This window comes from Mya arenaria, chromosome 11 (assembly GCF_026914265.1).
Source record: "Mya arenaria isolate MELC-2E11 chromosome 11, ASM2691426v1".
Taxonomy (NCBI): domain Eukaryota; kingdom Metazoa; phylum Mollusca; class Bivalvia; order Myida; family Myidae; genus Mya; species Mya arenaria.
In genome coordinates this window covers 53,657,420-53,681,847 of record NC_069132.1, presented here as the reverse complement: position 1 = coordinate 53,681,847, position 24,428 = coordinate 53,657,420, and the positions used below count along the sequence as shown (strand labels likewise).

The 24,428-nt window shown below is 35.9% G+C and overlaps 1 protein-coding gene across 2 annotated transcripts; it reads left to right on the top strand.

Moving 5' to 3' along the window:
- Nucleotides 1–2,728: 2,728 nt before the first annotated feature.
- LOC128207836 (alpha-mannosidase 2-like) lies at nucleotides 2,729–20,984 on the top strand. Of its 2 annotated transcripts, XM_052910996.1 has the most exons (6): nucleotides 2,729–2,934; nucleotides 4,008–4,108; nucleotides 9,436–9,543; nucleotides 14,306–14,550; nucleotides 15,051–15,287; nucleotides 16,388–20,984. In XM_052910996.1, exons 2-6 carry the CDS (start codon nucleotides 4,086–4,088, stop codon nucleotides 19,087–19,089), a joined length of 3,315 nt encoding a protein of 1,104 aa, XP_052766956.1. In that variant the 5' UTR covers nucleotides 2,729–2,934; nucleotides 4,008–4,085; the 3' UTR covers nucleotides 19,090–20,984. The 2 variants fall into 2 exon arrangements, with proteins under 2 accessions (XP_052766956.1, XP_052766957.1); XM_052910997.1 differs by lacking the exons at nucleotides 2,729–2,934; nucleotides 4,008–4,108 and adding an exon at nucleotides 6,640–6,689.
- Nucleotides 20,985–24,428: the final 3,444 nt, after the last annotated feature.

Here is a 24,428-nt window from a genome sequence, read left to right as displayed (position 1 = left end):
AAGAGAAAAAAATAAGGTAAAAACTGTGAATTTGTGAGAGTGCAGCTTTATGTCTATCTTGAATATTTTAAAAGGTGCTAGTATTTATTTAACTATAATCACAGTTGGGTTAGGGTTAGGGTTAACCAAGAGAAAGCTTAACAAGGCTGAGAAGCTTCACATAAACTGTTTGCACTGTAGCTTTCTTAAATACTCAATTTATAAATTTAATTTTACGTATCCCTGAAGTGCAACAAAGTATGACTATTTGATTAAATGATCATGTATTAATTGAAATATATTCCAGCATAGAAATGCTAATGCATATATCCATTTCTTGTCTTACCTGGGGGTGGGATCGCGGTCGATTTTTTCTGTTATATTGGGGACTTCAGATGATTCCCAACACCCAGGCACCATGAGAATGCCGACCGAGAAATAAACTAAGCGTGTTTTACCATGCCTTTCGATTAGTTCCGACCCGCTTGCCGGATTTCGAGAATTAGACAACAAAGTTTGCAATAATGGTGTCTAAATACGCCGTGTGTGCCATTTTTGACTAGAAATTGCTCAGGATATCTGGGGGGAGGACCCTTTAAACCAGATAAATTTCGGTTCTGGTTGAAAGACACAGGTCAAAAGGTTTCGCCCCTAAGTTGCGCCCCCCTCTTACGTCATCACGAACACAAGAATACATTCTCGCGTGACATCGTTCAAACGAAAGTAATCATTATATAAATACATGAGATACCTTTTTTTCGAAATTGTTGTAAAATCGATGTAAGATAAATAGGTTTAATCGAGAAACTCACGATGATCTTGGCCTATATTCTCCTATATGACTTCATGCTTAGCGGTTAATTTCGTCTCAAGGATATCGTGTTTCCGGGAGAATATACATGTATAACTCTTCATTCGGAACACCTTGGCCATTTTCAACCAAAATCAACTTCGGATAAATATATGGACAATTTACAATGTCAGAAATCTTTTCATTTAACTACGCTGCAAGTAGGTCGCGAAGTAATTTCAATTACACAGCTTAACTTATTGACATTACTCTAGGGCATATAGAATATGAATTACTTATGCAAAAATACACTTCACTAGGAATCAATTTAAACTTAGTAATAGAAAATACACGTTAAATGCATTAATTAATTAATACTTTTATCTGAACTACTTCTACTGATGTACCGGCATACATCTGAGTTTGTTTTCGATCCGGGAAAATGACAGAGGTGTTCCAAATGATTACTCATAATAATAATAATAATAATAATAATAATAATAATAATAATAATAATAATAATAAAAATAAAATAATAAAATAATAATAATAATAATAATAATAATAATAATAATAATAAATAATAATAATAATAAAATAAATAATAATAATAATAATAATAATAATAATAATAATAATAATAATAATAATAATAATAAATAAATAATAATAATAATAATAATAATAATAATAATAATAAAAACAACAACAACAACAACAACAACAACAACAACAACAAGAACAACAACAATAATAATAATAATAATAATAATAATAATAATAATAATAATAATAATAATAACAATAACAATAATAACAATAACAATAACAATAATAATAATAATAATAATAATAATAATAATAATAATAATAATTGAATACAAACGAGGTGAATACTGTCTGCATATTTCATATCGGTAATACCGATTATGAAAATGCTGGATTATAGATAGTGACTGGTACTTTAATCATATAAAAACTCAACGAAGCATGACATTCCAAAGGTATTAACTTTATCATTGAATATTTATTATACTGATGATTTCAAACTCACTCCACTTATAGTGGAAAACTAGCCTGTAAGATGAAGAAGATGTATATACGCATATCAAAAAAGCATCGGTCGGATAAACATTTTTACGGAAGAGTAGGTTTTTTCGATTTAGGCCTTAACTGATATTTCCAATCCGGATGATATCTGTCGTTTCGTTCTTGTTGCTTAAAGTGACACTCTTATTCAAAATCAGTGCATACACATGTATAATAAACATAACTTTTGAGTGATAAATCTTTAACTATACATACTAAAGAATGCATTTATTAACATCAGTTACTGATAACAAGATTGTAATCGTGTTTTTAATAGCCGAAAACGCATACATATTAAATGATTGGTGAGTGCTAAAAGATTAAGTGTAATCTACTATTGTCTCATAAGTTAGAAAGACCGTGATTTCTACAGGCAACTGAAACCACGGCCTCCCTCCAGGTCCCTTGGGTGCGGGGACATTTGGCGGGGATTTTACCAGCAGTTCGTCCCCAAAGGGCGTGGAGTTCACCCGGGCTTGGCTGGACAGAAAGTCAAAGTCCTCGCTATTCCCCGGACCTGGGGGGGGGGGGTACAATTGACTGATGCATAGCCGATGTATAAATGATAAATAGGTCAACCACATGTTGTTTAGACGTATTTACTTAAATCCATTTTCAAAATTGTTTACTAAGTAAAATAAGGAAAATAATTACTTTTTTCTGAGTATATTTATACACCTTAGCAGTCTATGTGTTTTATTTCTGATCTCAAGATTTAAGCGTCTGACATTTGGAAGGAATAAAAATTGATTTGTTCGCCCAAGCGCACTGGAGTATGCCTAGAAACGCCCCTGGGTATATAACTTTTTTCAACCATCAGAATCTAATAACAGCCGTGATCTATAAGAGTTAAAAAAATATCGCATTATACACTCGCTTTTAACTTTCATGATTTAACAGCCGTGGATTTTGTCGAAATAAATTAGTATGACTTGTTTATGTGCTGGATTAATGAAATTGTATCGATTTTATTTATAAGCTGTTTACTAATGGATAAATAGGAATAGCGAACTAACAACTATAAAAGCGAAAGGGCAAATGAAGGTCACTAAGTGTCTTTACAACATGATTTAAAGGTATTCGCTCATGTTTTTTGTAAATTGCTTCAGAATTTTACTATTACTGTTAAATGTGTTAGTTTTGCATATACCATATATATTGTTAGTATAGTTACCAAGATATCCATATTTATAACCTTTGCATTACTTATTTATCACATGCATGCTATTTTCCATTCTGTATTTATAACGATGAGCTGTATATGCTTAAGTTAAATACACAATCTGTTCTGTTCTGTAAAATGCACTTATTTTTGTATGACAGAATTTAGTGTGGCAAATCATTTAGGTGTGTTAAAACTAAGATACCAAAAAAGAAAACCTTCAGCAAATGTTGCAATTTGCTCAAATATCGTCATTGAAGATCCAAATTTCAATACGCGTTAAGTGTGTGTGTGTAAGCTTATTTATACTCGCACTCGGGCCTTGCCCCATCGGCGAGTGCTCCGTTAAGAGTTTTAGTCATTTTAGGGTTTTGGAGCATAGTGCACAGACAGAATGTAACCCTGGTTAGAGCTACCCTGGTTCTTTAATGGCACCAGTGTATAGCAGTCACACGGGACCCCCATTTAACGTCCCTCCCGGAAGACGATTAGTATTTTTAGTGATGCGACGGGGAATCGAACCTGCGACCCCTGGATTGATAGTCAAGTATGTGACCACTAGACCACGGATCCGCCACCAATAAGCGTTAATGCCGCTTATAAAGATTTTATAACAGCTTTGTTGTCGCCTGATTGGATGATTTACATATATTGTCACGTGATATTATCAATGATTTATTATTGTTAAGAGGTTAAAATATCTGCGTCTATTGTTAAAGCCCAGGTGGCCTTATGGTAAAAGTTTGAATTTCTATTTTGTATATTGGCTTTACCGTTGTGGGTTCGCACCCCACTAAATAATTTTATTTTTTTTTAATAATAATATTATTTTTTTCTGCAATTTCGATATTACAGTATAAACTAATAATAAAATATGTGTTTTCAGATGCATTACCGGATAAACTATTTTTTTGTCCAAAAACATGAGCGAGTACCTTTAAGCGTTCTTAAAACCGTGTAACAATGTGAATGGATTTTTCTTTGTAGCAAATGGTCGAAGCAAGTATGAATACACCTTAAATGGCAACATAAATATATGGACGTGTTTTGGAATACGGAGCAAATATGACTATCTTTCGCCTGCACAGGTATGTTTCATGGCGCCATTTTCGGCCATATATTTATAAAGCACTTTGAAACACACAATTGCATTTGTTATTATAATTATTTGCACCGCAGCGCTGCACACTTCAATTCATTATTTTTGTTTTAAACGCGACAATGCAGTGAAGAAAATGCATTCTCTTGTTTTAAACGCGACGATGCATAACACTTTTAGACATGATATTAAACATAAAGATATTTTATAAAGGACGGCAGGCACTGATCTGTATGAATTTGCTTATTTTACAATGTATATTTTTAAGCATTCAAAAGTACTTATACATGTATTGTTTATACATGCATTGTTTTGGTTTTTGCTAAATTTACCTATAGTCATGCACATGCACGACTTTCTTTACCGTTGTTTTCAATCAACTAGCACGCACTGATGCATATTTCATTGTAATAACCTTATTATTCTTAAAACCTTTCATAAATATGCATATTTTTTTTATAAAATAAAATGCACATCTGCATTAATTGAATCGTTAATATCATTCAATTTTCTAGACCGTGAAGAAATATCACTAAAACTATAAAAAATAGCTATATAAAACACTTAAGTATTGACCTCATTCTTATTAAAACCTTTCATAAATATACATAGGCTTATGAAATGAAACTCACATCTACATTAATTGAAAAGTTTATATGTTTCAATTTCCTAAACATTGAAAAAATATGTCGTAAACTATAAAAATATACATGCATACATTATGCACCAGTCAATTGTAAACATGCTGGGGCATTTGGCGGTTTTTCTTCTTCAGCAGTAGGTCCCCGCAGGGCGGAGATTTGCCCGGGCTTGGCTGGACCGTAGGTCAAAGTCCCCGCTATTCCCCGGACCTGGGGGACCGTGGTTTCAACTGACTGGTGCATTACATGTACTATTGGTGCTTGAACAACATGTATTGATTTTCACTGGTGTTCAACCATGTTGAGTGTCAGTGAACATTTAAGTACATACATACAAGGTTTATACAACTAAGTAGTTATATAAATGACCATGAGATGAGAAGTTATTCGTGTTTAATGAATCGTCCCCAAACCTTGCATCAACAAGATGTATTGATTTTATACACACACACACATTGAAAATATTTTTCTTCATGGAATTCAATAAAAAATGAATGCATATACAACATATTGTGAAATGTATACTTTAGATGTGAAATGTGAAATTAAAAAAAGTCTTCCAAATGTACAAGCATATTTTTTATATTTTACAATTTTGGATCATATGCAGAAAACCTAATATATTGAATTCATGTCCCAAAGGAACGTGATTATTTAGATCATTTTTAGCTCGACTATTTGAAGAATAATGAGGGCTATACTACTCGCCCCAGCGTCGGCGTCGGCGTCCGGTTAAAGTTTTAGGGCAAGTTGGGATTTTCACATATAAGTCCAATACCCTTCATTCAATTGACTTAATACTTTACACAGTTGTTCAGGGCCATCACATAATTAGGTCAGATAACTCCATATTATTCTTTACACAGAATATGGCCCCTGATTGACTATGGAACTTAAGTTAAAGTTTTAGGGCAGGTTGTGATATTTATTAATAACTTTTATACCCTTCGTTCAATTGACTTAATACTTCACACAGTTGTTCAAGACCATCACACAATGAAGTTACATAACTCCATATTATCCTTAATACGAGTAATGGCCCCTGATTGACTTAGGTTAAAGTTTAAGGGCAGGTTAAAGTTTTAGGGCAAGTTGGGATTTTCACTTAAAAGTCCAATACCATTCATTCAATTGACTTAATACTTCACACAGTCGTTCAGAGCCATCACATAATGAGGTTAGATAACTCCATATTATCTTTTATACAAATTATGGCCGCTGATTGACTATGGAACTTAGGTTAAAGTTTTAGGGCAGGTTGGGATATTGATTAATAACTTCTATACCCTTCATTCAATTGACTTAATACTTCACATAATTGTTCAGGACTATCACCCAATGAGGTTACATAACTCCAAATTATCCTTAATACAAGTTATGGCCCCTGATTGACTAAGGTTAAAGTTTTAGGCAAGTAAAAGTTAAGGGCAAGTTGGGATTTTAAAATTCAAAATTATTTACAACCATCTAACAACAAGAAACATAACTCCGTTTTAACCCTAAATACAAATTATGGCCCTTGATTTTTTTTGATTTTTTTTTGTGTTTTAATTTCTTTTGAAAGACACATTTTTATATTCTTAACCACATTTTCATAAAGGGAAAACAAGTTATTTGATTGACTTGCGTCATTGTTCGGGTGGGCTGGTGGGAGGGCAGCATCAAAGTCACCTTATGTATCGAATAATTTTAGTAAGGTTTGATATAAAGAGACTAAACTTGGTAAAATTACATTGTTATTGTATTCACTTCTAAGTCAAAGCGGCGTAGTCGAGCGCGCTGTCTTACGACAGCACTTGTTCATTATAACGATATGCTGATTCATATACATGTAGATAATTTCCGGGTTTCTTTGAGTTGTTTTAAGTGTGTGTTATGTTTATAGAATCATAAGTTGGTTTAAAAAAGAGGATACATGTGTATTTCCGGGTAAGGTCTACATTTATTTCATCGAGTGATCGCATAAATCAAAATATGAGTGAACATAAAATTGTCTGTGGTCACGAGTAATATCGACTTGATCTTACACCGAAAGGAAACATTTAGTTTATTTTATCTGAAAATGTAAGTAAAATGTAAATTTATTCGGCGTCAGTTGCAATATCGCGTACATGTAACGGTTAAAGTCTTGATATCATTTTGGTGACATCAGTTTAAACATTTTCAACCCGGCATAGTGGACGCTACATTACTTTTATTAAGGAATAATAACGGGGACCAAAAGTTATAAGAAACCAACTGTGAAAAAACAACAGTGAAACTAACATGATATTCATCATATTTCACCGAAAAGAATTAAAATTAATGTATGTAATTACTCAATCTACATTTTGATTTCATATTTATGACCAACCCAATCCTGCTGTGCACGGCAAGGTTACAGGCCGGACATTCCCGAACTTTAAAGTATAGGGTCTCAGGTCTTGCACGCGACACGTCGTCTTTATGCACCGAACACATGTGTAAAGTAATTTTTAAATCCCTTGGTGCAGGACCAAGTTACAGCCCAGACACGGCCAACTTTTGTTATGTGCATACATGCAGCATTCAATAATAATTAAATTCCAACTGTGACCTTGATATTGAGGGTCGTGGGCCTGCACACGACACATTGCCGTTATGAACTAAAGGCATGTGTCAATTCATATTAAAGTTACAAAGTTACAGCCCGGACACGACCAACTATACTGTATATACATATACATCAGTGTGTGTATACCACGTGATAAATTGCGTCATAAATGCTACGTCGGAAGGCAACATTTTGCTTCGAATGAAGGCTTTTAACAAAGACTTTCCTATTTCTTCACCATTAGTTTCTTAAAACACTTCGACAAACCTTTTCACAATACGGCCGTCTGACGGAGCACTGTCAAGATATTATTTTGGAAAGAGGTTTGTCAAAGTGTTTGATGAAACTAATTACCTTAACAAACTCCGGTAATACAACGAAGGCGGGGATCTCTACGCGGCATAGACTGCCCTTTGTTTCATTTCAAATGGTGTAGTAAAATAAAAGTTATCTTTGATTTAAGTCTTTATTTTAAGAAAAATATTGCCTTCCGACGTAGCATTTATGACGTAATTTATCACGTGGTATACACACACTGTACATGCACCTTCCATTATGAGTTAATTGTGGCCATGAACATTGAGGTAGGGTCGTGGATGTTGCACGCCTTTATGAACCGAACACTTTTGCTAATTAATATTAATGCACCAGTCAATTGTAACCACGCCCCCCCCCCCCCCCAGGTTCGGAGGTATACCGGGGATAGCCGGGGAAATTGGCCGTGTTTTTACTTTTCAGGAGGCCCCGCAGTGCCGGGTGAATGCGGTGGTTTTGTCTTCACGCAGATATAGCGATGAATGGGCCCTACCTTAGCTCCCTGGGGGCGGGGGCATTTGGCGGGGATTTGGCCATCAGTTCGTACCCGCAGATTTTACCCGGGGTTGGCTTTACCGAAAGTCAAAGTCCCCGCTATTCATCGGACCTGGGGCGGGGCGTGGTTACCATTGACTGGTGCATAATATCAATCAGTGAATGACAAATTTACATCCCGAACACGATAAACTTTACTGAATATGCAGGTAATAATGCACTAATTCTTATCAACCTGTAAGTGTGACCTTTACCTTTTAAGTAGGGATGTTGGTCTTGCACGTGACACGTCTTCTTTATATGCCGAACATACGTGCCAAGTAGTTTTAAAATCCCTCGCTGCATGAATATGTCACAGCCCGGACTCAAAAAAACATTTTATAATAATAAACCTGTAAGTGTGACCTTGACCTTTGAAGTAGAGACGTGGGTCTTGCTCGTGAAACATCGGCATTATGTGCCGAACACATGTGTCAATTTTGTTTTTAAATCATTCACTGCATGACAAAATTAGGGCTCGGACACGGACAACCGTACGGACGATGCGATTTTAATATGCCTTCTCTCCGTTTGTTTGTTTTGTTTGTAAGATCGTAAGTTTGGGGTGTTAAGTTTGGTGAAAAAGTATACTTTTGGGGATTTTGAAATGCGCTCGGAAAAGATGCCCAATATACCCTGACATATGCCGAAAATGATAAATACTATGCTGACACAACTTCATAAACATGTTTTTATCCCTGCGGTTCTGCCCTATATTGTTTGACTGTAACATATGAAACAAGGATTACGTTGGTTTGGGCCTCAGAAGCTAGTTAAATACATGTATACCATTTTTCATAACTTTGTCCACGTCATATGATGTATAAAAATATTCTTGAATAAAGAGCTGTGTTGCAACAACGATTTCTACTTGTTATTTCAAGTCAGCAGTGAAATAAAGTTTTGAGGGGGTTTAAAGGTTGTGCCCCCGCTTCCTCCACAGCTATGAATTGCTAGATGCGCCGCCTCTGGGCCTTATACAAACGCATGGCTAGATTCAACAGCTAATTTGACTTCGTTGTACCAAATTGATCGTGCTCTGTTACGCTTCACTGGTCTTTGTTGTTATGTTAAATTATTGGTTACTCAAGCAATCAGCTTGTTAAATTAAATTTGTTAAAAGATATCGAAGCAACTTTATATTATTATTATTATAATAAGTTTATGACCTTATTGTGTAAAAATCAACGTACTTCACTCGGTGTTGTCCGAATGTGCGACATATTGAAATCACTTCATCTAAATGTCTTGCAGCCGTGTCAATCGTGTTTGGGCAATTCGTGCATTATGCTTAACCCTCGTCTTTTACATCGTCGGGTATGTGATGAGGATGTCATCGGACGTTGGCGGAGTTCAAAGCAGGTAACTTTTCATTTTCCTTGTCATTAAATCAAAGAGCGTTTTATAGAGCTACGCAGTACTTATTTTGTACCTTATGATACATTTTGCATTAAAGCATAATTATGAGTTCGTTAGAAAACTATCTAAACTTATCCAGTCAACCAGTTAGTAAGTTACTTTCTTAGTGCATTCGCAAATCATAACTAGATCACCAGTTACTGCTCAAAGCCAAAAAATGCATTTATAGATAAGTGGTAACACAAATCTTATCTAGTTAACCAGCTAATATGCTACTTATTAAGTGGAATTAACCTGTTAACTAGTTCACCTGTTTATGTTGAACAGCTAAAAAAGGTAACAGGTGTCAATTCGAGGCACTCTCAAGCCAGGTTTTAGTCTTATGATATTTATCTCACCGAAAAAGTTTCAAAAATATTAACTAGATAGCTAAACAATTATCGCGAAAATTATGTGGTTAACATGAAACAATTCGCGAACGTTAACAGGTTATCTTACGGCAGTTATATGCCGCCATAGAAAACGTATATCTACAGTGTGTGTATCGAGTATACCACGTGATAAATTACGTCATATATGCAACGCCGGAAGGCAACATTAAAATGAAGACTTAAATCAAAGATAACTTTTCTTTTACTAAACAGTTTTAAATAAAACATGGAATTGCTTTTGAGTGGGGAGGGGCTAAGGTCAAGGTTACAATACTAAAAATAGAAAAATGGTGTCCGCCTAATAACTTTAGTTAGGATTGACAGATATTGATAAAACTTGGTGTGTGGGTAGCATGTGAAGAGCTAGCTTGGGATTGCTTTTGAGTGGGGAGGGGCTACGGTCAATGTCACTATTACTTGAAATGGAAAACTGTTTTTTGCCAAATTACTTTTGATAGCATTGATAGATATCGATTAAACTTGGTGTGTGGGTAGCTTATGTAAAGAGCTAGATTGGGATTGCTTTTGAGGGGGGTGGGGCTAAGGACAAGGTCACCGTTACTAAAAATTTAAAAATGGTGTCCGCCCAATAACTTAAGTTAGCATTGATAGATATTGATAAAACTTGGTGTGTAGGTAGCTTTTGAACAGAGCTAGCTTGTGATTGCTTTTGAGGGGGGAGGTGTGGAGCTAAGGTCAAGGTCACTGTTACTAAAAATAGAAAAATGGTTTCTGCCCAATAACTTTAGTTAGGATTGATAGATATTGACGAAATTTTGTGTGTAGGTACTAGTAGCTTATGTAAAGAGCAAGCTTGGAATTTCTTTTGAGGGGGGTGGGGTCAAGTTCACTGTTACTAAAAATAGAAAAATGGTTTCTGCCCAATAACTTTAGTTAGCATTGATATATATTGATGAAACTTAGAGGGAAGGTAGCTTATGTGAAGAGCTAGCTTGGGAGGAGGGGTCAAGGTCACTGTTCCTAAAAATAGAAAAATGTTTTTCTGCCCAACAACTTAGTTAAAATTGATGGATATTGATAAATCTTAGTGTGAATATAGCTTATATGAAGCTGCAGATTGAACTTGCCCATACAACAAATTAATTGGCTATAATTTCTGATTGCCCATAACAAAAACCTGGTTTCGTCGCATTGCGGCGCTTCTAGTTTCATTTAAAATGGTGAAGAAATGGTGAGGTAATATTTGTTTAAAGACTTCATTCTAAGCAAAATATTGACTTCCGGCATAACATTTATTACGCAATTTATCACGTGGTATCAGGGGCGTACCTGAAATAATTTGAAATGTACGCCCGTTTTCAAGCGGTGAAAAAAATAAAGGAGTTTCTATATTCTGGTCCCATTATGATATATGGGGTTGGAGCGGGACCGATATCCCCTGACGTGGGACTTTTTTACTGGCCATTTCGCGTGAACCTTAATTCATTTCTACGCCTGGGCGTACTGGAGTATGTCTCGGAACGCCCCTGGGTATACACATACTGATCTAGCTACGTACGTTCGATATCAAATCATCATCCGAAACCCATGACCAGGCAATTTAAGATACACATTCATAACGTTTCACTAAAATGTACGATATTATCTCATAGGATCGAAGTCGCTTGGCTCGATTTTCTTGTTGGCTCATTTTTGTAAAAGAATGACATCATATTTACTATATTTTTAAATAAATGAATTAAGTACCACATGGCTAGATGTCGCCTGTTTCGATTTTGTCCCTGTCTGTTTTTTTGTATATACAGCTTTAACGGGACACAATGTAGGTTGATGCCAATTTTGTTTTTTTAACTAGCGACACTCTTATTCAAAATCAATACGCATGTATAACTAACATACATTTTGAGTGATATACCTTACTAAATAATGCATTTATGTAAAATATTTAGTACAGGTAAAAGGATTGTAACCGTGTATTTAATGGCTGAAAATGCAAAAATATTAAATGATTGGTGAATGCTAAAAGATTTACTGTTATCTACTATCGTCTCAATAGGTAAAAACACCGTGTTTTCTGCATCTTTTAAACTCGGTGTCCTTTATAAAATTCATTGTTTTCGACACTTATTCATCCTTTTTGGTATATTTAAACAATGATATTAATCGTGGTAAATCTTATTTGGGAGTAAGAGTGCATCTTTAATGCATTTTTATGGGCAATATAGGTTGATGATATATGCATATATTTTGATTTAATGAATTCCTATGTTCAACTCATTTGACTGAAATGATCGAAACAGAAAAAAAAACCCATATGATTTGTGTACAGACAAATTGATATTCGCCTTACTAGTAATAGTTAGATGATATGAAGTGAATTCTTAATGAATAGGAATAGGCGAAGTGAGCGTAGCGAGTCCTTCTTTATCATTAATAATTCACTTCATGTTTAACTGACTTTGAATACAACCTCATTGGCTGATACATTGTCGAAGCAAAATCTGACGCAGGGAGTTGTATCGGATAATTGGCAGTAGGCGGACCTTTAAACACGCGCGAAAGTTGAAATTCTTAATGATTATGCACCAGTCAAATGTAACCACGGCCCACCCAGGTTCGGGGGTATACCGGGGATAGCCGGGGAAATGAGCCGTGTTTTTACCTTCCAGGTGGCCCTGCAGTGCCGGGTGAATGCGGTGGTTTTGTGTTTGCAAAATATATAGCGGAGAATGAGCCTAACTTAAGGGCCCATGGGTGCGGGGGCATTTGGCGGGGATTTTAACATCTGTTCGTCCCCGCAGGGCGAGAATTTTACCCAGGATTGGCTGGACCGAAAGTCAAAGTCCCCGCTATTCCCCGGACCTGGGGGCCGTGGTTACAAATGACTGGTGCATTAAGTCTACTACTTAACTCCCCTGTCTTTAATCTCATTTGCTGAAAATGTAGGTTGTATTCTAATACGGGTTTCCTCATGTTAATAGCTACGTGGTCACGAATTCCCTAGTTGAGAAATAGCCAAATAATCGCTAAAATTTCTTTCTTAATCTGAACACACATCAAATGCCTTTTGTTTCGATCAATAAATTGAAATGAGTTAAACACACTTAATATTGCATTTAAATTACAAATAGTATTTTTTTGCATCAAACTACATTGTGTCCCTTAAAGCTGCACTTTTACAGTTATACCATTTTTACAATTTTTTTATGTTTTTACCTGCGCAATTTTTGCGTAAATATCTGCAAACTAATGATATAAGATTGCTGACAAAAAAAGATCTTAAATTTTTATATTTCCTTTCGGAAAAATAATTTTTATGGCTTAAACCGTTACAAACGGTTTTAGAAAAATGCATAAAACATCAATTTTTGAACTTAATTATAAAAATCCGGCATCTAATTTTTTGTCAGCAGTCTTTTATAACTGGTTTCCATGGATATTTGCAAAAATTGGCTCGTTCCAAGACAATAAATAAAATAATTGTCAAAATGTTCAATCATTGAGAGTGCAACTTTAAAACCAAGGGCATTTTGTAGCGCTACACAGCGGCCATTGTTACACATTGTTACTTAAAGTAACATATATATCATTCGAAGGCACACCTCAGTCCATAACCAGGTAACGTTAGATAAACGTTCAACGTAACAATGAAATATACAGTCGATTAATCGTAGTTCGAAGTCGCTTTGCTCGATTTTCTAGTTGTCTCGATTTTGTAATAAGGACAGAGTTTTTTCTCTTTATTTTTATAGAAAATTAATACGGCATAGTTTTTATTTCGCAATTTTGGATTTATTCCCTGTCTCTGTTTATTTTATATACCGCTTCACATTTTAGAAACCTGCTTTTGCACATAAACGACTACTTTCTTTCTTTTAATTTATGATTTGACTTTATTTGTACATTTTATTTGTTCACGCATGAAGGGATTATTTTCCTTACAATCCATTGGCTTTGTAATCAACTTTTAAGAAGATTACACAGGCGGTTATAATACAGAATTGCAGTGTACTTAATGCAATGAAATGCGCTAATCTATAGTTTTTTAATCGAATTTCAAAATACTGTAAACACTTCAATACCGACAAAGGAAACTTTTTTTTGTTTCGGAAAATATTGCTATAATTTACAATTTAAGTAAACGATGAACTTTCAAGAATAAATATAGTATGAACATTTTATAGGAAACTTTTTTGCTTCGGAAAAATATTGCTCAAATTAACATTTTAAGTAAAAAAAACGAACTTTCAGGAATAACTATACTATGAAACTATTATTATTTATTTAACCCTATTTTGTTTTCGACTTGCTAAGATTATTTCGAAAATGAAATAATTGCGAGTTACTTTCATTAATATGCAATTTATTTACAGGTCTTTATTGAAAACGCGTGATTTTCAAAAGGCAAAGCTTGAAAATGTCGGTACCAGCAGCATAACTATACGAACTGTTGCTACAACGAAGAAGCAGGATTTGCTCGAGTGCAGATCAGATTTCAGCGCCCCATACAACACAACCACAACTCTCGATCTCGCTGAACGAACGTATTTTGACGATTTGATTGATGGGCAGTATGTTCTACCACACAAACCGGTGAATGAAGCAGCATATAGCGACAGTATGTACTTTGTCTGATCCCCGCCATCGATTATATGCAAATATCATTTATATTTTCATTAAGTTAACATTATACAAATTTGTAATACTAAATCTCAACAAAATGTAAGTTTATTAAATGCGCGAGGTTTAAAAAACGTTTTAATATATTGTCTAATATATGTCAGGATTTTCATTGCATGCGGTGTGTGTGAATGCAATACCGTGAGTAATGGACTTTGCTACGGATATTGCTAACAAAAAAACATAACTTTTTAAAGTTAGTATACTGATAGATAATACATTTCTTACCCCTAGTTTTCACTGACAGTGCTAAGGGCGGTGACCCTAACATTTGCTTATACAATATTATAGTGACAATGTACGTTCTTTTGCCCTGATCTTTACGGAATTAAAATGATATTGGGTAAATTTAAGACAACTGAGCTGTCCTTTTATTTTTCATTTTTAAATAAAAGAACAACGAACATATTGGCTAAATTAAAACAATTTACTTTTTAGATCTTGAGCCGTTGACGGTAATAATCATGCCGTTTACGCACGTGGATCCTGGCTGGCTGCAAACTTTGGATGAGTATTACATGTTTAGTGTCCGAAACATTTTGGACGGCATGGTTCGCAAACTGGTCTTCTACCCAGAGTTGACCTTTATCTGGGCAGAAATAGTCTTCTTCAGCATGTGGTGGAATGAACAAAATAAGGAAATCAAACAAAACGTTAGAGATCTCGTAAAACAAGGTATTTCCATTACCACAAATAGTGGTCACTTATTTATTGAATACCTAATTAGTGGCCTACATATGGATTTTCGATAAATTGTATACCTATATTCAGTCTTGTCTGTTGATGGTACTTATTTAGGCTAAAAAATGTTAGTATCAACTAGCCCGACCGACCCTCTTTCATTCTTCCCTACTCTACGCTTTTTTTTTGCCGTCGTGTGGATTTTGTTTTCTTTATTTCCTAAAAACGGTGCAGTTTTTAAGTGAGCATGTTAAAATTTGACCATTTGGTATTTAGAATGTTCTTCAATAGAAATATACCCTGATAAAGTTCGGTTTGGTACAGAATCCCTGTTCTCCAAACAAATTATACCTACCTGCCTACTCTATTGTTTTGGAGATGTTTGAACTTGTTTTGGCCTTGTATCGATTTACCTTTAACCATGACTACAGTACCTTGTAATAAGTAGCTAATGAGGGAGTGTTTCATTTCAATAAAACAATTGAACACATACTGAGTTTTGTTGAAGGCGAGAAACTGAAGATAAGCTGTTGACGTTCGCGAAATGTTTCGTGTTAACCACTTAACTTTCGCGATATTAATCTTGCTATTTAGTTAATATTTGCGAAACCTTTTCTGTAAGATAAATATCATAAGATCAAAGTGCCCAGAATTGCCACCTTTTACCTTTTAAGCTGTACAACATTAACAGTATATCTAGTTATGGTTTGCGAATTCCATTTAATAAGTACCATACTAAATGGTTAACTTAAGTAAGATAAGATTCGTGTTACCTGTTAACTATAAATGCCTTCCAGATTTAGGCACAGGTTATCTTATTACGGTTTGCGAATTCCATTTAGTAAGTAACATACTGACTCAGGTTAACTAGGTAAGATTCGTCTTACCACTAAATAGTTGAAATTCGCAAATTATAGGTAGATAACCAGTTGTATAAATCGATTTTAAAAAGTTTATTTAAAAAAGCTATAGAGTACCTTTTAGAGTCAAATGCGTTTAACATAATAATGCATTAAAATATTATATTATTTTTGCATCAACCGATATTGTGCGCCTTAAAAATGATTCATTAATTAGATTTCATCTTGCCTCAGGTCGGCTTGAGTTTGTATCGGGAGGCTGGGTGATGCCAGATGAAGCCAGCACCAGTTACACATCCGTCATCGACCAACAGACCGAGGGACATCAGTGGCTACTGGACAATGTAGGAGTGACTCCAAGCAACAGTTGGTCAGTTGACCCTTTTGGCCACTCCGGAACCATGCCGTATATTTGGAAGCTAGCTGGGATGAAGAATATGGTGATAAATCGAATCCATCAGGGAACTAAGGCTCAGATGATCCGAGAAAACGGTTTGGACTTTTACTGGAGACAATTTTGGACTCAAGATGCAGACATATTTTGCCATTGTATGCCATACGAAGTGTACAGTTTAAAAAGTAACTGTGGTCCAGACCGAAAGATTTGCGAACGGTTTGATTTCCAACATGTCGAGGGAGTGTTTTATGAGAAAATTAACCCAGAGATAGATAACATAAACGTCGTCAATTTGTCCCGGCTTTTATATGAACAATATCGAATGAAAAGTAGTTTGTTTAAGCACAACACTGTTCTGGTTCCCTTGGGGGATGATTTCAGATATGATCATATGAATGAATGGGATCAACAATATGTTAATTACAAGAAATTAATGGAATACATGAACTCTAAGCCCGAATGGAAGATTCATGTGAAATTTGGTACTTTAAATGACTTCTTAAATACTGTACATAAGCATTCAGACACTTCTAAATTTCCTATTATTAGTGGTGATTTCTTTCCTTATTCGGATCGCAAAGCAGGCTACTGGACAGGGTATTTCACGACCAGAGTCTTTGATAAAACATTCTCCAGAGACGTCGAGTCTCGACTCAGGGCTGCGGAGATAATGCACTCATTTGCTTCAACTTACAGCAAACATTGGAATAGAAAATACGCTGGATTGGTCTCATTAGCAAGACAGTTGACCTCTGCTCGTCAAAATTATGGATTGTTTCTTCACCATGATGCTATTACTGGAACAGAAAGACAGAACGTCGCTATGGATTATGAGCAAAGACTATTCAGTGCGTATAACATTGCTGGGAAGGTGCTCACTGAGGCAACTCATTTTGTTTTGTCGAGGGGAAAGAACTCAGGCCCGAGCAATATGAAATTCTTGACGTCGAGAAAAGATAGTATTCATCTTGCGCAGCATAATTTAGTGAAGCTGTTTGAAAAAGAATCAACAATTGTAATTTACAATCCGACCGGTCAGTTCAGATCTGAATTTGTGGGAATCACATTCGACCAGTATGCAATAGAAATCATTGATTCTAAAAATAGAAGCCTTGTATATCAACTAAATCCGGTGTTTTCAAATAATGAAAAGGTAAGCAAATCCTTGGTAGAAGTTTGGTTTCTGACCGAAATCGCCCCATTTGGTGTTGAAACGTACACTGTCAGAAAAACAAGTCGACCTCACAAAGGTCAGTGGGCAAGCATTTCAGTTCGAAACATGAAAAACCTGGTTTTACCTTCGAAACTCAAGTTTAAATTTAAGCCCGAGCTCAGTGTGGACGGGATGCCAATATCAATACAAAATGAACACATGGCTGCATATTTTAACGAAAACTATGGATTTCTTAACAGAGTCAAACAACTATCTGGTGGTGACGAAACTGGTATTGACATTGACCTTTCCTTCGTTCAATACACGTCATCAGCTAGTGGGGCTTACACGTTTGTACCGGACGGACCAGCAATACCATTCATAAGCACAGTTCCAAACATACGCATTATTGAGGGCCCATATTTGTCTGAGGTGCAAGTTGTGTGCCCAACCATCTATCACCGTATTAAGCTTTACAAGCATAAGGGATTGGTAGGGACACAGCTTCACATTGATAATACCCTAGACATGGCATCCCATGATATGGCGAGCAGAGAAGTCGCTATGAGATTACAGACATCAATACAAAACGAAAAGGGAACGTTTTTCACAGATCAAAATGGGTTCCAATATATACGTAGGAAAAGGCATCCTTCAGACAAGATTCGTCAACACATAGAGAGAAACTTTTACCCGCTGACGACAATGGCTTTCATGCAGGATGATTTAAGACGGCTTACATTGCACTCCGCTCAGCCTCATGGAGTTGCCTCTCTTGAGAGTGGATGGTTGGAAGTGATGTTAGATAGACATATTTTCTTTGGAGATGGGCGTGGAATGGATGACCCAGTTATAGATAATAAGATCACTGAAACGAGCTTTATTTTACAGTTAGAATATAGTGAAAAACCCTTAAGTGATGAATATTACTCTTTTCCTTCGTTAGACAGTACTGTAATGAATGGTTTCTTAAATAAGCCGTTGCAAAGGATGTTTACAACAATGTCACTAACTGGCTTCGGATCAAACTTTCAGCCAGTTAAAAGTGATTTACCTTGTGGTATATCTTTAGAAAGTGCAAAGGTGCTTTACAACTATGTTAGTGGCGCAGTAAAAGGAATCGGTCTCATTTTACACAGACACGGATTTCGTTGCAGCTTTAGAAGTAAATCAGATTGTGAATACACGAACTTGAACTTAGAAACATTATTGCCAGACACGAATAATTTGGATATAAAAGAGACTACTATTAACTTTGTGCAAGAGAAATCATCTTCTCGTTATTTGACTTTAAGCAGTATAGAAATGAAGCCAATGGAGATTAAAGCTTTCTTTGTGCAGGACACACCCTTAAACAAACACTTAAATAAAACCATTTTGCATTAGTATTGTTCCCAGTGTTGATTATTTCCAAGTTCGTGCTTTCACTTTAATTTGTGCAATGAGATTTAAAGGCCTTTCATAGTAGAAAAGTCGTTTGAAGTACCCAAACTAAAAATGTTTTATTTATTTTTAGCTCGACTATTCGAAAAAGAAGTGGGCTATACTACTCGCCCCAGCGTCGGCATCGGCGTCCGGTTAAAGTTTTAGGGCAAGTTGGGATTTTCGCTTATAAATCCAATACCCTTCATTCAATTAACTAAATACTTCACGCAGTTGTTCAGGGCCATCACATGATGAGGTTAGATAACATTATTTTTTACACAGATTATGGCCCCTGATTGACTATGGAACTTAGGTTAAAGTTTTAGGGCAGGTTGGGATATTTATTAATAACTTCTATACCCTTTATTCAATTGACTTAATACTTCACACAGTTGTTCAGGACCATCACACAATGAGGTTACATAACTCTATAATATCCTTAATACAAGTTATGGCCCCTGATTGACTTAGGTTAAAGTTTAAGGGCAGGTTAAAGTTTTAGGGCAAGTTGGGATTTTCACTTAAAAACCTAATACCATTCATTCAATTGACTTAATACTTCACACAGTTGTTCAGAGCCATCACATAATTAGGTTATATAACTCCATATTATCTTTTATACACATTATGGCCCCTGATTGACTATGGAACTTAGGTTAAAGTTTTAGGGCAGGTTGGGATATTTATTAATAACTTCTATACCCTTTGTTCAATTGACTTAATACTTCACACAATTGTTCAGGACCATCACCTAATGAGGTTACATAACTCCATATTTATTACTACAAGTTATGGCCCCTGATTGACTTAGGTTAAAGTTTAAGGGCAAGTTAAAGTTTTAGGGCAAGTAGGGATTTAATGAAAAAACTTCTATACCATTCATTCAATGCACTTAATACTTTGCAGAATTATTGACGACCATCTTACAACAAGGAACATAACTCCATTTTAGCCCTAAATACAAATTATTGCCCTTAAATGTTTTCCCCCACATTTTAATATTCATAACCACATTTTCATAAAGCTATTTGAATGACGTGCGTCATTGTTTGGGCGGGCTGGTGTTAGGGCAGCGTCAAAGTCACCATGGTTGACTTTCTGTGAGCAAACTTGATATGTAGGAAGAGTTTATGGAAGTCGTCCATGGGGTTGTGTTTGGGGCCATTAGGATCAAGGTCACTGTTACAAAAAATAGAAGAAACAGTTGAAACTGAATCTCTTCTGCCAATCATTAAAAACCTGGTTTTGTCACATTGCGATTCTTGTTCACTTTTCAATTTGATTGTTTTATTGCTTTTGACAGGCACATTACATCGTTATTGTATTCACTTCTAAGTCAAAGCGGCGTAGTCGAGCGCGCTGTCTTACGACTGCTCTTGTTTTATTTTTGATGCTCAATATTTAGCAAGTATAATTTATTTATCCGTTGCAACATGTGTAGCTGTAATTAGGACTTGGGCAAATTTTACGAAAGAAGATTTTATCAGATCTCCAATCAGTTTCAGTTTCAGTTTTATTCAAAAGCTTAAGGTCCATATGGGCATCAGTTTAACAAACAACATACAAAATGCATAAACATAAATTTGCATGATTAAGTAATATAAAGTCTAAACGCATTTACATTTCGCGAACATCTGATAAAATTTTCTTCCGTAAAACTTTTGAAACGTTTGAATTTTTGGCCTTTCACAACCACTTTTGCATTGTTGAAGGCGCTTATAAATGATATTATAGTTTTCTTATTCCACGCTTTGATATATGATTTGCTTACATGTTAGTGTATGTACTGTTTTTTACAGAGTAAACCTGATTGTTTTCGAGATAACTCGTACACAGACAATAGATCAATATAAATCAAATAATTATCTACTCTTGATTGACAAACTGTGATTTTGGGGCTTTCGTATTTTTTTATTTTTTTGTGTGTATTAAAGTGTGATGAAAACTACAGGGTGAAGACCAGTAGCCAAATTTTGCTACAGGCAACCTTGTTTAAAAAAAATCTAACTTCAAGGTCTAACTTACGCTCAACTTTACAAAACAACAAGCACAGAGGCATCGTCGGCAACCACCACGGTGCATATCCATATCGGTACACCCTTTGCGGAATCTACTGAAACGGTACCCCCTTTGCACATGCCCCGGTCATTCTCTGCTGAAAACAAATTGGCGATGGACAACAAGCCAGTAAATGCGCATTCAACTTATGAACAGGGTACCTGTGATATAAACAATCAATAGCAAAGAGGTATCCCGTGCCGCTGCAAAACCGAAAGTAGGGAGTTTTTATGAATTTACCACATATTTTAGACTGTTAATTGCCATTTGTATGAATATGATATATAAATGAATACATGTAATATGTATGGGGTGTACATAATCAAACCAGTGGTTCATTTAAGCCCGCAGAACATACAGAGGCGGTGGGCGAGGCAAGACATATCAATATTGTGTAGCTTATTGTGGAGTTGCAGTAATTGAAAAATGGGCACATTACTAAATAAGACATAGCTATAACATTCTAGTGTTCCGTGGTATACTTCTTTTGCACATGACATACCTCCTTTCATCAGTTGAATGCGCATTTACTGCCTTGTTGTCCATCGCCGATTTGTTTTCAGCAGAAAATGACCGGGGCATGTGCAAAGAGAGTACCGTTTCAGTAGATTTCGCAAAGAGGGTACCGATATGGATATGCACCGTGACCACGGTATTTTCTTCCGTTACACTTCATACAAACCGTGGGACAATTGACAGACAAAATCTCGGTTTAATGAATATGCATGAGGCAGGAGAGACAACTCTTCTTCCAATGAATTCGCATGTTACACTCAAATATTGTTCAATAACTTCACAGTGTATGTAGCCTCCGTGGCCGTGTGGTCTTGACTGATGCCAAATATTATTGTACTGGATCCGGTTAAACTCCGGCATTCGCCAGAATATTTTTTACCGTAAACCTCTGGTACTTTGCGGAACCAATGAAACTCATTAGTTATTCAAGATAATGATATTTTCCTAGCCAAATTCCCACGGTACACAAGAAAACATAGCGAAGTGTGTATCGAGGGTATCCGACGATGACACAAAGGCTGACACACCCCTATTTGGTACACGGTAAGCAAGAGTCTTTGAAGGAATACTCGGGGTTCGTAATGCCGTAAGGGCAATCGTAACAACTCGGCCATCTCCGGCAAGCTTCGAGATAGATACTAGCCGAGGAGTTCCGATTGCCGTAAGGGTAGTACGCGATACACCGAAACTCAAAATGTAGCTTGTATTCGATTCACCGACTCTCTATGTGGCTACTATTATTTGATGCACAGGTATCGGTTAGAGGAACGAGATTCTGTGGTGCACAAGGGGGGAGGTTACACCCTCAGATCACATTAAAATGGCCTTACCAAAATATTTTGTGGTTACTGCCATGGAAAGGGCAGTGAAAATGATCGGTCATTACGGGAGCAGGTGTTGTGTGTGTGTGTTAGGGGGGGGGGGGGGGGGGGTGGGTGGATGAGTGTGCGTGTGTGCGGCGTGCGTGCGTGCGTGCGTGTGTGCGTGTGTGCGCGCGCGTGTGTTTGTGGTTATAATACAAGAAAACGGACATGCCAGATAGCCAAATAATAACAATCTCCACAAGGTTCGATGCCTTAACAGTCACTCCATGAGAGACATACAACCTTCCAATAAAAAGAGAGAGACTACGTATATATACTGTTAATTGTGTAATAGTATTACTTGTTGTGATGATAAACTAGTTAAAGTATTGTAAAGTTCTAGGTAGAGTACAGAACCTCGTTCTTGTCCAAATATTTTACAAGAATAGCAGAAATAAACATCATTAGCCTAATTTGATCCAATATTAATATAAAAACAATAAATAAAAATGTACAACAAATCATATTTACTTTATAAACTAACGCCAAGTACTCGTATGTGTAAGGAATATTTTGACAGGACGCCTTTCTGACGTCGTGTTCGGTGTGTAAACGCGTATCCGTCGAGACCGCGTTTTAGCAAGACGAATGCATGTTTATACACTAAAAAAGACGTGATACAGGTCGTCAGAAAGGAGTCATAGCGTAATATTCCTTTTACTATATGCCTCCTTTGATCATTGCCATGTTTAAATGCACCGCTTTTATCTTGACGAAGCAAGAATTAGTTTTTACACGGCATTTCCTGTATTGTCTATGTCGGAAATGACGTCCTAAATGAACCGCATTAACAGTTTTTCATGAATATAACACAAATCGGCAATTGAATACATTCGAAGTAAATATTTTGGGAAACATAGTACGTTCCCTTTAATATAAGTTGCAGAATTGTTAGTTTATATTGTAAAAAAAACTTAAATAGTCATCATCAGTCTGTGAAAGGTAGCACCCAACACATGCTAATACGCTGATGCGGGTTTTGAAAGCAATAGTACTTAGCGTGATTTGAAACTTTCAATTACGGCGTGCTATTTTTCCACTGTTGGATATTGAAGGGGAAAGTGTGATAGGCATATATTCAAATCGTTCATGATTATATGTCGCGTATATATGTCATGTCGTTACGTGTATTTCGTCCAGTGTCGCTTCGGCTTTGAATCTTGTACATCTAAAGTAGCTCATTAATCAGGTTTTGGATGATGGGTTTGTCCTCGTAGTTTCCAGGGTATTACAATAAGTTTCCGTCCTAGGTAGCTTTTTTAATCTCGAAGCGTTCAATATGAAGAAATGATTCTTCGGGAAACACCGATGCATAGTGTTTGAAAATCGGACCCCATTTGCTATCGATAATCGAATCGAATCGGACCAAGTATTTCGATTTACTATCGGACAATAATCGAAAGTTCATAATATCAGTAAGGAACACATTTTTATACATAGTATCATCATTTAAATGGTTAAACCTGGAATCAATACGTGTGATGCTATAGTCATGCTTTTTGCAACAGTAAATAAATTTCCATAATTGTTTTGTCTAATAACTTAACGAAAAAGCATAACAACACAACACAAACTTAATAATTGCATATCAATTGCAAAATGATGCAAACCGCATCAACTAAGTTATCTGAGCACTTTATACGTGTAAAAGCATATATAAAATATTTGTGAACCAGCTTGACATTAAACAGCCTGTTATATTTAACATTTTATTAGAATATCTTAATTTCATAAAACTTTCACAAAAAAGTAATTTAGTTAATTATAAACGCTATCAAACAAGGTTTTAAAAACAGATTGAATCGAGCCGGGATCCCCGGTATTTACAGGTCGGACCGGAGCCGCTACACCATAGAGACAGGT